This window comes from Antrostomus carolinensis, unplaced genomic scaffold, assembly GCF_000700745.2.
Source record: "Antrostomus carolinensis isolate BGI_N321 unplaced genomic scaffold, ASM70074v2 scaffold11386, whole genome shotgun sequence".
Classification (NCBI taxonomy): domain Eukaryota; kingdom Metazoa; phylum Chordata; class Aves; order Caprimulgiformes; family Caprimulgidae; genus Antrostomus; species Antrostomus carolinensis.
Genome location: NW_010323967.1, coordinates 10,708 through 23,500, shown reverse-complemented (window position 1 = coordinate 23,500; position 12,793 = coordinate 10,708). Strand labels below are relative to the sequence as shown.

The following is a 12,793-nucleotide window of genomic DNA, read 5'->3' as shown; positions in this document are numbered from 1 at the left end:
AAACCAGAGCCTGCAGAATAACCTGGTGAGGGCAATACTGAAAGCCTCCTTCAGCACCACTGTCTCTTTGCTGGAGTTCCTCAGCACTGGCTCAGCACTAGGAGCAGCTTCAGATTCTTCACTACTTTATATGCACCTGCATTCCTCTAGCACTTTCCCAAATGGGAGAAAACTCTCTCTCAAGAGGACAATCAAATCAAAGCATTCATTCCCTACATTTGGCTTATACTGATCCCAAACATACAGGCTGTGCCAATATAGTGGGACAAAAGAAGAATTTCCAGAAGCATAAAGTCAGAAACATGTCAAAGGAATCTTAAAGCAAAACACATTCACTGCCAAGTGAAGTTACTCCTATTCGAAGGACTGACTGAAATTTAAGGTGCTAAATAATTTGTTTCAAAAAGAATTGCGTGTGTCACGGAATTCCTCCACCAGTTTTGGGTTTGGTTTTTGTTTTTTTTTTTTTAAAAAAAAAAAACACAACAAAAAAACCCAAAAAAACAACAACTAAATTTTACAATTAACCCTCAGAATCTGACACATACTGTTCTGAACCTAAATCCATCCAATGAGTACTGCAATCTCATCTGACCTAGGAGAACAGAAAGAAAGAAATTATCCCACCCATCTCAACTGTCACAGGTTTGAGCACCAAGAAATTTAACAAACCCAAAGGACGTGAAAAAAAAAAAAAAATAAGATTTCTATTCTGAAGGACAATCTAGACTTCACGCTACTGCATGCTCAAGAACATGAGCAAGGCCTTACAGATGTTCAAGCAATTTCTGATTCCACCTAGAACTGAGTGCACTATCACCTGTATTTATTCAGCATTCTCCGTTTTACAAACAACAGAAACCAGATGTTAGTCAACCACATAGAAGAAAGAGAAGAATGTATTAGGATCATATTCCAGTTTAAAAACAAACAACCTAACAAGAAAACCCACAAAACCCCTAACAAACCAAAACAAAGCAAATGAAGAAAATGGGTAAGTAGAGGTACAGACAATCAGAACCTCAATCAGAAGTTCCATTTTCCCAATGATATCATCCTTTTCAGCAAAGCAGGCAATCACTTTACTAAAATAATTTTCTATTTCTGCTGTCATGTAGAAGAAAACAGAGTATCATGGTTAGAAAAGACAAAAACAGAAGTTACATGGAGAAAAAGTTGACTTTGTAGATCTTCAAAATACTTCACACTCCCACTTAAAGTAATACAAAAATTAAGTCCATGTGTATCAAAAGCATTTTAGAAAAGATTCTTTAACTTGGCTGTTGGCAATGCCAGCAGTATGCAGTAACTTCTGTTAACTCGCTAAAAGCTTTGAAACTATTCTGATTAAGCATTAGTAAACCGCACCAAAGTGATTTTTAAGCAAAAACAGCAGGTAAAAAAAAAAAATATTGTCAGAGATCAGATCCCTTGGAAAGTAATTAAGAGAAGCTACATTTCAAGAAACTATTACTGAGAAGGCACTGCCACAGCTAGTTCACCAAAACTGAGGGCCAAAAGTGAGCAAACATTTGTTAACTAAAATTCTTTTTCTACTGAAAGACGACTTTCCAGCCACAAACTATAGGTGAGAACTTGATACAGACAGACAAGACACTTCTGCAAGGTGCTGCACAGCCCATCTCAGCCAAAGCCTGGGGTGAGGCAGGGGAACAGTGGACAGGAACTGTCATAAAGATCCAGGCCCACAGGCCTTCAGCTGCAAGGATCTGTTTGAATTCCCTGTCTGTGCGTGCAAACAGGAAAACTCAAATGTTTCAGAGCTATTTTAAGCTTTTAGTTAGCCACTGATCAGACACTTGGAAAGCACCCAAGAAAAAACACTGAACCTATTAATATGACTGGGAAAGAGAACCCAGAATACAGAAGACTAGTCTAGAAGCGAGCTGAGTTGCAGCCCAGGAGAAAAGAGCACTTATAGCACGATGGCCCGAGAAGAGATTAGGGAACACTGTTCCGATACAGTGATGCACACATGCCTTTTCTTGTGGTGCTTCCAACCGGCCAGGCCCTCCCACTTCTGCCACGGAAAGTCTCAAGCACAACTACAGACCAACTGGACTGTGTCCTTCTTCAGAGGGAAGAGCTGATGTTTGAATCTTCCAACGGTGGGACACAGATATCCACATACACAAAGTGTTCCTAAATCTCAAACATATAAATGCCTAATTCATTTCTGGAGAAACCACAAAAGAAGTTTGTCTGCTAAGCAAGTATTTCTAGATTTTCTGTGAATAATAAGCAAAGCTATTTATTTTTTTAAATCCAAGAGAGAGTAACCACCATCAAATACAATAGGTTTTTCTGACTGTGTTTCAATTACTGTGTAGTTTTTCTCTGGTAGTTAACAGTGCTTATACAATGCAACAACTGTGACATAATGCCCTGCTGCCATTATACACTTTTAATCACCTTGACTATACACACAAGATCCACCTTTGCCTGTAGTCTATGCACACACCTCAACACACAAACATCTGTATTTCATGTTTAGAGAATCTTGCTAATAACTGCAGGTTATATTTTATAAATAGTTACAATTTGTATTCAACACATCAGTGACAGCTCAATGAGAGAAAATACTGAATACAGATTTCAGTAACACTGTATTAGGTTTAGGTGGCAAGGTTTTGGTAGCAGGGGGGGAGGCTACAGAGGTAGCTTCTGTGCGAAGCTGCCAGAAGCTTCCCCAATGTCTGACAGAGCCAGTGTCAGCCAGCTCCAAGTCAGACCTGCCAATGGCCAAGGCTGAGCCCACCAGCAATAGAGGTGGCACCTCTGTGATAATGTATTTAAAGAGGGGAAAACAAAATCCAAACTGCACAATTGCAGACAGAGAGAGGAGTGAGAATATGCAAGAGAAACAACTCTGTAGACACCAAGGTCAGTGAAGAAGGCAGAGGAAGAGGTGTTTCTGTCACCAATGCAGAGGTTCCCCTGCAGCCCATGGTGAAAACCATGGTGAGGCAGATTGTCTCCTTGCAACCCATGGAGGTTAACAGTGGAGCAAATATCTACCTGCAGACCATGGAGGACCACACAACAGAGCAGGTGGACAAGCAGGTGGGAAGCCCACACTGGAGCAGGTTTGCTGGCAGGACTTGTGACCCTGCGGCAGACCCATGCTGGAGCAGCCTGTTCCTGAAGGACTGCACCCTGTGTAAGGGACCAACGCTGGAGTAGTTGGCAAAGAACTGCAGCCCAAGGAAAGACTCATGTTGGAGAAGTTTGTGGAGGACTGTTTCCTGTGGGAGGGATCCCATACTGGAGCAGTGGAAGAGTGTGAGGAGTCATTCCCCTGAGGAGGAAGGAACAGAGACAGTGTGTGATGGACTCACTGAAAACCCCATTCCCTGTCCCCCTGTGCCACTGTCAGGGAGGAGGTAGAGAGATCAGGGAAGAAGGGAAGGGTGGGGGGGGAAGGTGTTTTTAAGATTTGTTTTTTATTTCTCATTATCCTACTCTGATTTGATTAGTAATAAATTAAACCAATGTCCCCAGGTTGAGTCTGTTTTGCCTGTGACAGTGACTGGTAAATGATCTCTCTCTGTCCTTATCTCGACCCACGAGCCTTTTGTTATATCTTTGCTCTCCTGTCCAGTTGAGGAGGCAGAGTGATAAGAGTGGCTTTGGTGGGCACCTGGCATCCAGTCAGGGCCAACCCACCACAAACACCAGGTACTATCCTTGGATTTGCCTTGGGGTCTTCTTGGCTTCTTTACCATTACCATAAAACTGTTGTGTGTTTTTTTTTAAAAGTCAGGAAATGAAAAGGCCTTGTGCCAGTACAACTACAAAATAAGAAAACAAAACCCAGGTACTCACACTGTGAATAAAGCAGTATCTGAAATTCCAAGAGGGCACAGGTAAAGAGTTGAACCACATTTTCTACTCCAAGCAATTCAAAAACTTCTTTAACCGGAAAATCAAATAATGGTAGTTCATTGGTGCTTGGCCTCTGGCAGACAATTGGTCCATAAACACCTGAAAATTTTAATGACCTTCCTGCTGGAGGAAGAGGAACCTCATAGAGAATATTGTAGATGTAGCTTTCTAAAGGTAGAGGTGGCGGCTGAGGTGAAGTCACTGCTTGATGAAGTTGTTCTAGTACTTTCTTACAAGCTTTCATAAAAGACATTGGAGTAATCAGACAAATGCACTTTGATACATAGAGTGTGTCTCTGCTGATGTCATAGGAGTTAAAACGCTGTAGCTTTGAAACAGAAGTGCCATTGCAGTCCCCAGTGCTGCTGCAGCTATCTTTGTCATTTGTGGGTGGAGTATGAAGAATGTCATATTCAGCATTGTGCATATGATATAACGTCTGCATTGCACTGCAGATCTGTTTGCTAGTAACTTCCTCAAAAAACGTGAGAGAAAATCCAAATGTCCGTGAGCCATCTTCACGAGTTATAATAAAAGAGTGGAACTGAGGTTCTCTGGAATCTGCTTGTGTCTTGAAAGCAAGCCCTTTAGGCATACACAGCTGTAAAAAAGGGGAGAGGGAAGATCATATACATTAAAACACACTTTTTTCTCCCCCTGCCTCCAGAAGCACTGGTGAAAATAGGATTTCGAAGTCACAGACTGCCACTGCATTTCAATTTAAATTCTGTGAAGTGTTACATCTCTGTACAATACAGTCAGATGCATCTAAAGCAGAAAAACTAAAGGAACATATTAAAAGGGCTATAACCATTTTGCTACCAATCTCAACAGGAATAAAATAACAGAATTCAAACTCAGATAAAGGAAAGTATTTTAGTCACCAAGACCAGGAACCTGACAGAGAAAAGTACTATATTTTATCTAAATTAAGAAACCACACCCATTCCATTAAACAGAAAAATCATGCACAACAAAGATTCATTAATTGTAGACTAATTTGTTTCTCTAACAATTCTCTAGAATGTAACAAAAAAGTTGTAAAAGAACAAAAAGCTCTCCTGGGGCTTACCACTTATCAGTTTTAACTTAATTTCCTTTAAAAAATATTACAATTAAATGAAAAGGCCATTTGAGCCTGCACAATTTAGAGAAATTCATTATTATTTCCAATCTATAATAGACTTCATAGTTTTTTGTCAAAAAAACCCCCACAGGTTAATGCCTTCAATTGTTAAGGTAGGTTTTTGTCTTAAAAATAAAAGCCATTAAGTGATACTGACCATTCCCACTGCATCCTGGTCAAAAGGATTCCATTCAACATTCTCAGGATAGCGAGCAAGAACTTTGGATTTAAATGTGCGTCTTAACGGAGTCTGTTCAAAGTTTTCCCCTGCAGGTGAAAGAAAAATACAGAAGTAAATATTTTATTCTCTTTTTAAGGTCAAACAAGGCCAAAAAGCAGGACATCCTTAGGCAGATGCAAGGATAAGTGAATTAAGCACACACTCCTTTTAAGAGAAACAGAAAATGCAAGACAGTTAGTTAGCATATAATCAGACTGCAGATATTACCAAGGATTAGCACTGTAACATTTTATGTCATTCAGTATCTGTGCTTTTCCTTAAGTGTGACTATCTTGAGATTGTGGTCACAACAGCAATTCTCTAAGCTACTCTTCAGATATTTCAGATTTGTGTTAAAGCATAGCTAAAGCTCCAGTTTCAGTGAAATTTTGTTACTGAAGAAAAGCACAAATACACAAGATGCAAAGATGATGCAAGTTTAAGATAGACATAAAAGTGGCATCACAATTTCCTCTTTGAGAGTTAGGAAAAAAGGGTATCCACCATCTAATACAAGACGTTAGCTGTGAAGAAAGAGCCTAGAAAGTTAAAAGATCAAGAAGCACATAAATGCCCATGAAGACAGGGTATCAGATGAACAAAGAATTGTGCTTTTTTTTTTTACCCCCACACTTTTTCCTTTACCTTCTGTTGCACTTGAAATGAAACAGCTGGCACCATCTCGGGTTTTAGAGGCCTGTATATACTGGCATAAAGCTATATAACAAATAAAAATAACACTGCATTATAAATTTCATACTGTCGACTGTAATTACGTAGCTAACACACACCCGTAAAAACACACAAGTATTCTGTACAGAATTAGCACGCATAATAGATAGTCTGCTCTCCTCATATGCCTTTTATACATATACAAATTTATACAAATTTCTTATTTCAAGAAATATTACCTATTTCTTGAAGGAGATGATCAGTACGTAACAGAAGCTCATATTTCCTGTATACACAACCAGAACACTGATGCAGCAATACACTTTAGTTGCTTGTTAAATGAAAGTTTTACATGTTAAACTATAAAATACTCCTGAAGAGTAGATGATGAAACTAACCCTAAGGACAAGACCATTTCAGGGCCTTTAGAACTACATGAATATAAGTGGCATGGTCCAGTTTCTCACAGATGCTATCCATGCACTAGACTTGGCTGACACAGTCTTGTTTATCAGCTCTCAAATTTCCTCTAGAGCAATGATTGTTCATTGTGATAGCACAGAACTTTCTGCAGTAAATCTTCTGAATGTGTGTAGCTGCTTTAAAAAAAAAAAGTGCACAACTGCATGTCTTAAAATAAGTTTAGCTATCTTACTAGAATGCAATTAGCTAAATGAACATGCAGCTGTTGACAGATGCACTAACAATCAGGCACAATTGCATGAAATCATCTGCTTTAAATAAATTGAACTATTTCAGCAACACCTGCAAAAGAGAAAACACACTTCAACTCCTCACTTGTTTTCTTACATACAGCAATTATATGGCAATAGAAACTGATTTCAGAATTGGTTGGGTTTGTTCTGTACTTTTACAGTAATATTTAAAGTTCAATTTCTAAGCCCACTTGGAATCTTTCTTCCACACAATATTTACTTCCACAAAGTAGCCACACACAGAGATAGTTCTAACACTGCCTATAGACAATAAAGAACCTAACAAACGCTCTACACTAAACAAAACCAAGGAAAACTTAAGTCCTTTGACAGTTGAGAAGTCATGTAAGTCTGGATTTTGTTTAAACTAAGTTTTAAGTATCACCTCAAACAGGGAACCTACCCTGAACCAGGACCTGGGACAGGTCTCACAATACCCACAATATTCACATCTATTTTGCTAATCCTCTAGTTTTTAGCACTGAAATTAAGGGAGGGATTGTTTTTCCTGTTCATCTCAAAAAACAGTAGCTCAGTTGATTTTCATACAAAACCACTCAGCTATATTATTTATTACTTTGTTCAATAATATTATTGTTCAGAGAGAAAAAAAATGCATATTTGGGAAAAGCTAAAACATGTAGAGAGAGGGATAGTTAGGAAAAAAACAGAACATAACTTGACTGGAACATAACCATCTTGGGAAAGAGCAAAGTCAATGACAGAAAACATAAGAGCATTTCCACAAGAGCTAAAAACAATCTTAAAAGATGAAAATAAGCATTTAAAGAAACTTTCAAACTCCCAGAAAGAAAAATGGACATAATGCAACATCTCTATTTCCTGTCACAAACATACACTCAAGGAAAGACAATTCTCTGTAAAAGAGGTTTTAAAAATAAGTCCATAGATTTAACACACCTACTATTTTCTATATTTGCATCTGTGCAGATGATGTAGTATCAGCTTTTAGATAATTGAGGAAAAGCCTCAGACACTTACTAAGCTGTTTTGTTCCTGGCTTTTTTTTCCTTCTACATACATATAAGGCAGAAAATACCTAAAGGTTGAATTTTCTCCTGAACTTGGAAACCACATACCACAGTCACTGAGTTCACCTGTATATGAGGTCATGCATATTTTGGAAATAAAAACAAAATGTGTGACTTGAAGACCTTTGCAGTAAGATGATTAACATTACAAAATACAGGATACTGCTCTTCCTTACTGATTAAAAAAACAAAGCAAACAAAAAACCACCACCAAATGGATGCTTATGTACTTTAAGAAGCCTTGCCCCATCTCCTCACAAGAGACATTCTCTCCAACATACACGTACATTTTTTAGACCTGAAGTCTGTCTATAATGTAAAGAAAGCACTGAAATTGATTTCTGGAAACCCACCAAGTCCTGATCCTGACAGAAAAGTGAGGCAACACTTACATGCCTTCCTGTAACTCAAACAACTCAGCTGTTGCACAGACACTGCTTTTGCCAGAGTGCCTCCACATTACACTTCTTTCCTAGAACCACACTGCTCTGACATCAGATTTGTCACGTTGACTTCCACAAGAGTGTGATACTCATTTTCTCTTTCACAGCAGCACAATCTTCCATCTTTAGTTATCACTTTCTGTAAGAGCCTTCAGGCTTGTAATGCAGCAACCCACTGGACCTTCAGACTGGACAATGCTGACTTCCAAAGATACTGACAGGGCAGGGAATCTCAAGTGACAGCTCACTAACCACATCTGGAATGTTCATCCCAGGAACAGAAAGGTGATTTGTGCCACACTGCACACCCCATTTTCTTGCTGTTACAAATAACGAGAACCTGAGCCCCAGCAAGGCCATTGCGTAGGCTCCCCCTTCACTTCTCCCCTTAAGCAGCTACTGGTTGTCACTAAATAGCCATCAACAGACGGGAAAAAAAAATCCACAAACAATATTTGCTATATTTGCTTATATCCAGAGTCAAAAAGCAATTAACCTTCAATTTCTAAATTTATGATCAGTTAGAAGCCTCAAACACAAACACCGGGCTCCAGCGAAATGCCAATTGCAGCACATCTCCACTATGCAAAAAAAAAAAATTCATGGTTTCAAGATCCGTCTCTGTATGAATTAGACATCAGATTAATTCAGTACTAATTGAAATGGTTTTGATAAAAGCACTGAAGACAAGAGCAGGTTTAACAAATGCAGGAGACAAACCCATCAGCAAAAGTGGACAAAGTTTTATTCTAGAACTGAGAAAATTAAGACATAAGAGAAGATAAACTGATAAATATATGATGTATCCCATTAGTTTCAGAGTGAGTACAAGTTCCCACACTTAACGACTATCAAAGGACTGCTATCATCAGATCATGCTTTTCATAAGGTTCCCCTCCTCTAGCAGAAATGATGGCTAGAAAGTACTTTCCATACTCAGAGTTACAATAAAGTGATTCAAACATTATTTCTCTGTAAATAATTTATTTCTTTTGTGCAAGTTCCATGAAAAAGGGACTTTTTTTTTTTTTTTAATGGAACACAGTATTGCCTGCTGAAGACTAAGGAGGCTTTTCAAACATGTTTGATGATCCTCACATACACATTACCACTCGGTTGTTTGTCACAGCATGGGAAAAGCTCTACAAAAATGAAGATTCAAACCACTCCACAGACTACAAACTTGCAACTTATTTGGATTTAAAGCAGGAACAGTAATCAAATAGCTACAACTAGAAGATTATTTGTCAGGAACTGTCATACAACATATAAAATCCATTAACATACAAAATTCCACAAAAAATAAATTTAAAAAACCCCAACAGGAGCACTTCAAGAAGTTTTTTGGCCAACATGCTTCTCAACATCAAACCTTCAAAACAATAAGAATCCTGGTTTACTTTCTAATGCAAATAATATAATAAAAGTAAAGAGAGACACCGTTTCAGTAGGCACTGTACAAATCCACAACACCAGTTTAGAATGGGAGCTGGTGCTGCACCCAGCAGCACAAATGACAGCAGAGCAGAGAATCTCAGAATTTCTTTGTCACTGGAAAAAACACTACCGGTGGCATCCCACTCAAAACAGGATCAGGAAAATTTTTTAGATTAAAAATAAATAAATATAGAATGAAGAGGTTAACAAAGATTAATGTTTCACTCGTCTGGTTTAGCCCATGTCCACACAAACAGTTTAATAGTGATCCCCCCAAACAAGAGGGAAGCAAAGAGAGAACCACAGACACAGAGGTTCTTAAATTGGTGCACTGAAGAAAACATGGGACTACAGTAGAGTTTTAATAACACACCTGGGTAGCTGGGTAACTCCTAAAGCCGCTCCCCCTCCCGAGGCACAGCCTGCCCACCCGCTGGCTCCTGCAGGCCAGGTAACTGATTTTCCAACACCAGCAACCACCATCTGGCTTTGGTAATGCCCTTTCCTTCCTCTCTCTTCTTTCATACTTCATCAACCCCCTAAGACTCCATCACAGGGTGGAAAAGGAGCAAAGATGCTACAGCAATTAGTGACTTGAAAAGATTTTATCCATCCAAACTGTGGCAAAACCAAGTTATTCCCACTGTTGGACTGTGTAGGCAGCCAGCCTCATTACAGTCCTTGCTCTCTCCTTATTTGTTACCATGTAATTTTAAAAGACACGCATAAAGACTTAAGTTCTTAGGGTAAGCTTGCTTATGGAAAGGGAAGTCACCAGCGAGGCATAACCTCTGACGCGGTCTCCTTGGCTGAGGGATGTCCAGGACATCAGACGCTGCTGCTACCAAGGCTGCTGTCCTGCAGCAGGCAGAGCCCAGCTCACAGCAGTCGCGCTGGGGTGAGGAACACTCGGTACTGACCGGATTAAATCCCACATAAGAGGCAGGTAATTCTCCAACATTTCCCTCTCACATCTGTTCAGTAAACTGACCTTGATGGACTGTATTGCATGCATAAAGAAAACTACAAACCTGCTCAAGACGACCAAGAGTTGAAACACATTACATTTAGTTGGAACATGTAGTTAAAACCAGCTCCTTTTCACAGCTGCACTGAAGCTCAAACACTTCTCCAACAGACATCTAATACAATTTGCAGTGTATGGAACCATAAGGCCTGACAGACTTCCAGTTCTAACATTATTTATACCACCTTAAAGGATGCTGGCCCATGTGTCTGTAATTTGGACTTAGTAATTACAACTCCATCACTGTAGTAGCATACACTCCAAGTATCCTACATTGGAACTAACAACTACACTTCATTTTATTGAGCAATATCTTATTAAGTCATCTAATACTGAACCTAAGCTGTACCACAACATAGATTTGCAATGTATGCAGGAAACCTCTCTGTTGCTCATTTTCATGCTCCTCCCTGCTCTTACCTGTATGACTCTTCTTGCTGTTCAATCTGTGAGCAGAAGACAGCTGTGTCTGTCTTGGTCTGATGAGAATTAGGATCTACAAACTCAGAGATACAACATGGAGTTTCCAACCTGTGCAGCACAGCATTCTCTGAAAGTATTTTCATGAAACTATCCGTATCAATGGATACCACTTTCCTACCAGATTTTATATATATATATATATATATATAAAAAAACCTTACAGAAACTAGAATGAAATAAAACATTCTTCAATTCAGTAACCTGCAAAATGCTATCTACCAAGCTTTATTGAGATTTGAGGGGGAATAAAAAGAGTTAATTCTGAAGGTCTAATTTTAGCTCTTTCCTGATTTACCCAAAGAAAAATCTGATTCACTGCAGGCCATATTCTTCTTCAGGGGAAAAAAAAAAAAGTCTTCCCAACACAATAATAAGAAAAATGGTTAGGTTGAACAACTTGCAATTTCAATTACTTATGACCTCACCCCTAATACAGAAACAATTACAAGCTTCAATTAAATGAAAAAGATGAAATTTTGAATTCTCAACAAAACAAAAGAGGAAGACTTTTAAAGGGCTGGAAATTCAGATTTAAACCTTACCACCACAGGCAAACAAATCTCACTCTATTCCCTTCCCTTTTTGACAATGGCATTTGCAAAGTTCTGTTTACAACCTGAACCATGGGGGAGTGCAAATTATAACTGCTACCACTGTTATTAGCATGTAACCATGCTAAGTAGTAACATATTTCCTGTCAAACCTCCATGTGTGGTCATGAAATAAGCCAGATCTGTACTGAAATCTCTCAACACTCACACTGTAAATTCAAGCTATGCCTGCCAGTCATATACATCCTCTCAGGTAGCTTATAGCAACAAAAGCAACACGTATCCAGGTGGATTGCTTGCAAATTTCTAATGCAAATTCCCAAGAAAACTTTTACATGATTGTAACAACTCAATTTTCCCAGCTGAGTAGCTTGTTTCTTTATAAATATGCTTCTTACCTAGATTTTTTTCTCATCACTCTTTGTAACCCACACCCTGTCATGAAAAGTTTCCATTCATGTAATAAAGTTCTATCAAGTACACAACAGTACCGTGTAGTTTAAGTTGTCCTTAATTAGAAAGAGCGAATTTGATCCAAGAACATGCCAGGGATACTTTGCAAACAGAACTTTTAAAAATTTTATCACAGCCTTTTGTATATGCTGTCAATTCGCTATTTGGTTTTAGTATTTAGAAAGTGACTGCAGTGCTCCAACTCCAAAAATTATGCAAGACTACAAACTGTACAGGAACTTCTCACTGCAAATGAGCTAGAAAAAAGTCTTTGAGCAGCTTTTTCATAGGTAGAGTCTAGTTCAATTTTCCCTGTATGACAATAAAGAGCAATTCAGAAGAAGCTACCCTAGCTGCCAGAAAAAGTGCCTGATAAAAGAAATGAATGGTCACACAACACTGATTTTAAACAATCATTAATACTGCCACCTTTGTTTGTTCATCAAGTCTGCTGATGTGCTCAAAATAATTACAAAACAAAGACATTCAGAAAGCTCTACTAATTCCGATTAAGTGGTTTGTTGCTTTCACCCTGCCAAGTGGCTTCTTTTTTTAAATTCTTGTGCCACAGCCTGTTATTCACTCAATTAATTCAATCTTGGTGTACATTTATTGCATACATGACATCTTCAAATAAAAAAATATTAGAAAGCATGCAATCAAAACATTAACTTCCTATTTTCCACATAAGGACAACTCTTAGAGAA

General features: G+C 38.6%; 1 protein-coding gene across 1 annotated transcript in view; it reads right to left on the bottom strand.

The window, feature by feature from the left end:
- Window positions 1-8,495, bottom strand: part of DENND5A (DENN domain containing 5A) — a 45,898-nt gene extending 37,403 nt beyond the window's left edge. Inside the window, exons 1-4 of the mRNA XM_010170769.1 lie at window positions 8,384-8,495; window positions 5,898-5,969; window positions 5,190-5,299; window positions 3,847-4,507 (exon numbers count right to left, since the gene is read on the bottom strand). Coding sequence (XP_010169071.1) covers window positions 3,847-4,507; window positions 5,190-5,299; window positions 5,898-5,969; window positions 8,384-8,495 — 955 coding nt within the window. The remainder of the gene's footprint in view (window positions 1-3,846; window positions 4,508-5,189; window positions 5,300-5,897; window positions 5,970-8,383) is intronic.
- Between the last annotated feature and the right edge of the window lie 4,298 nt (window positions 8,496-12,793).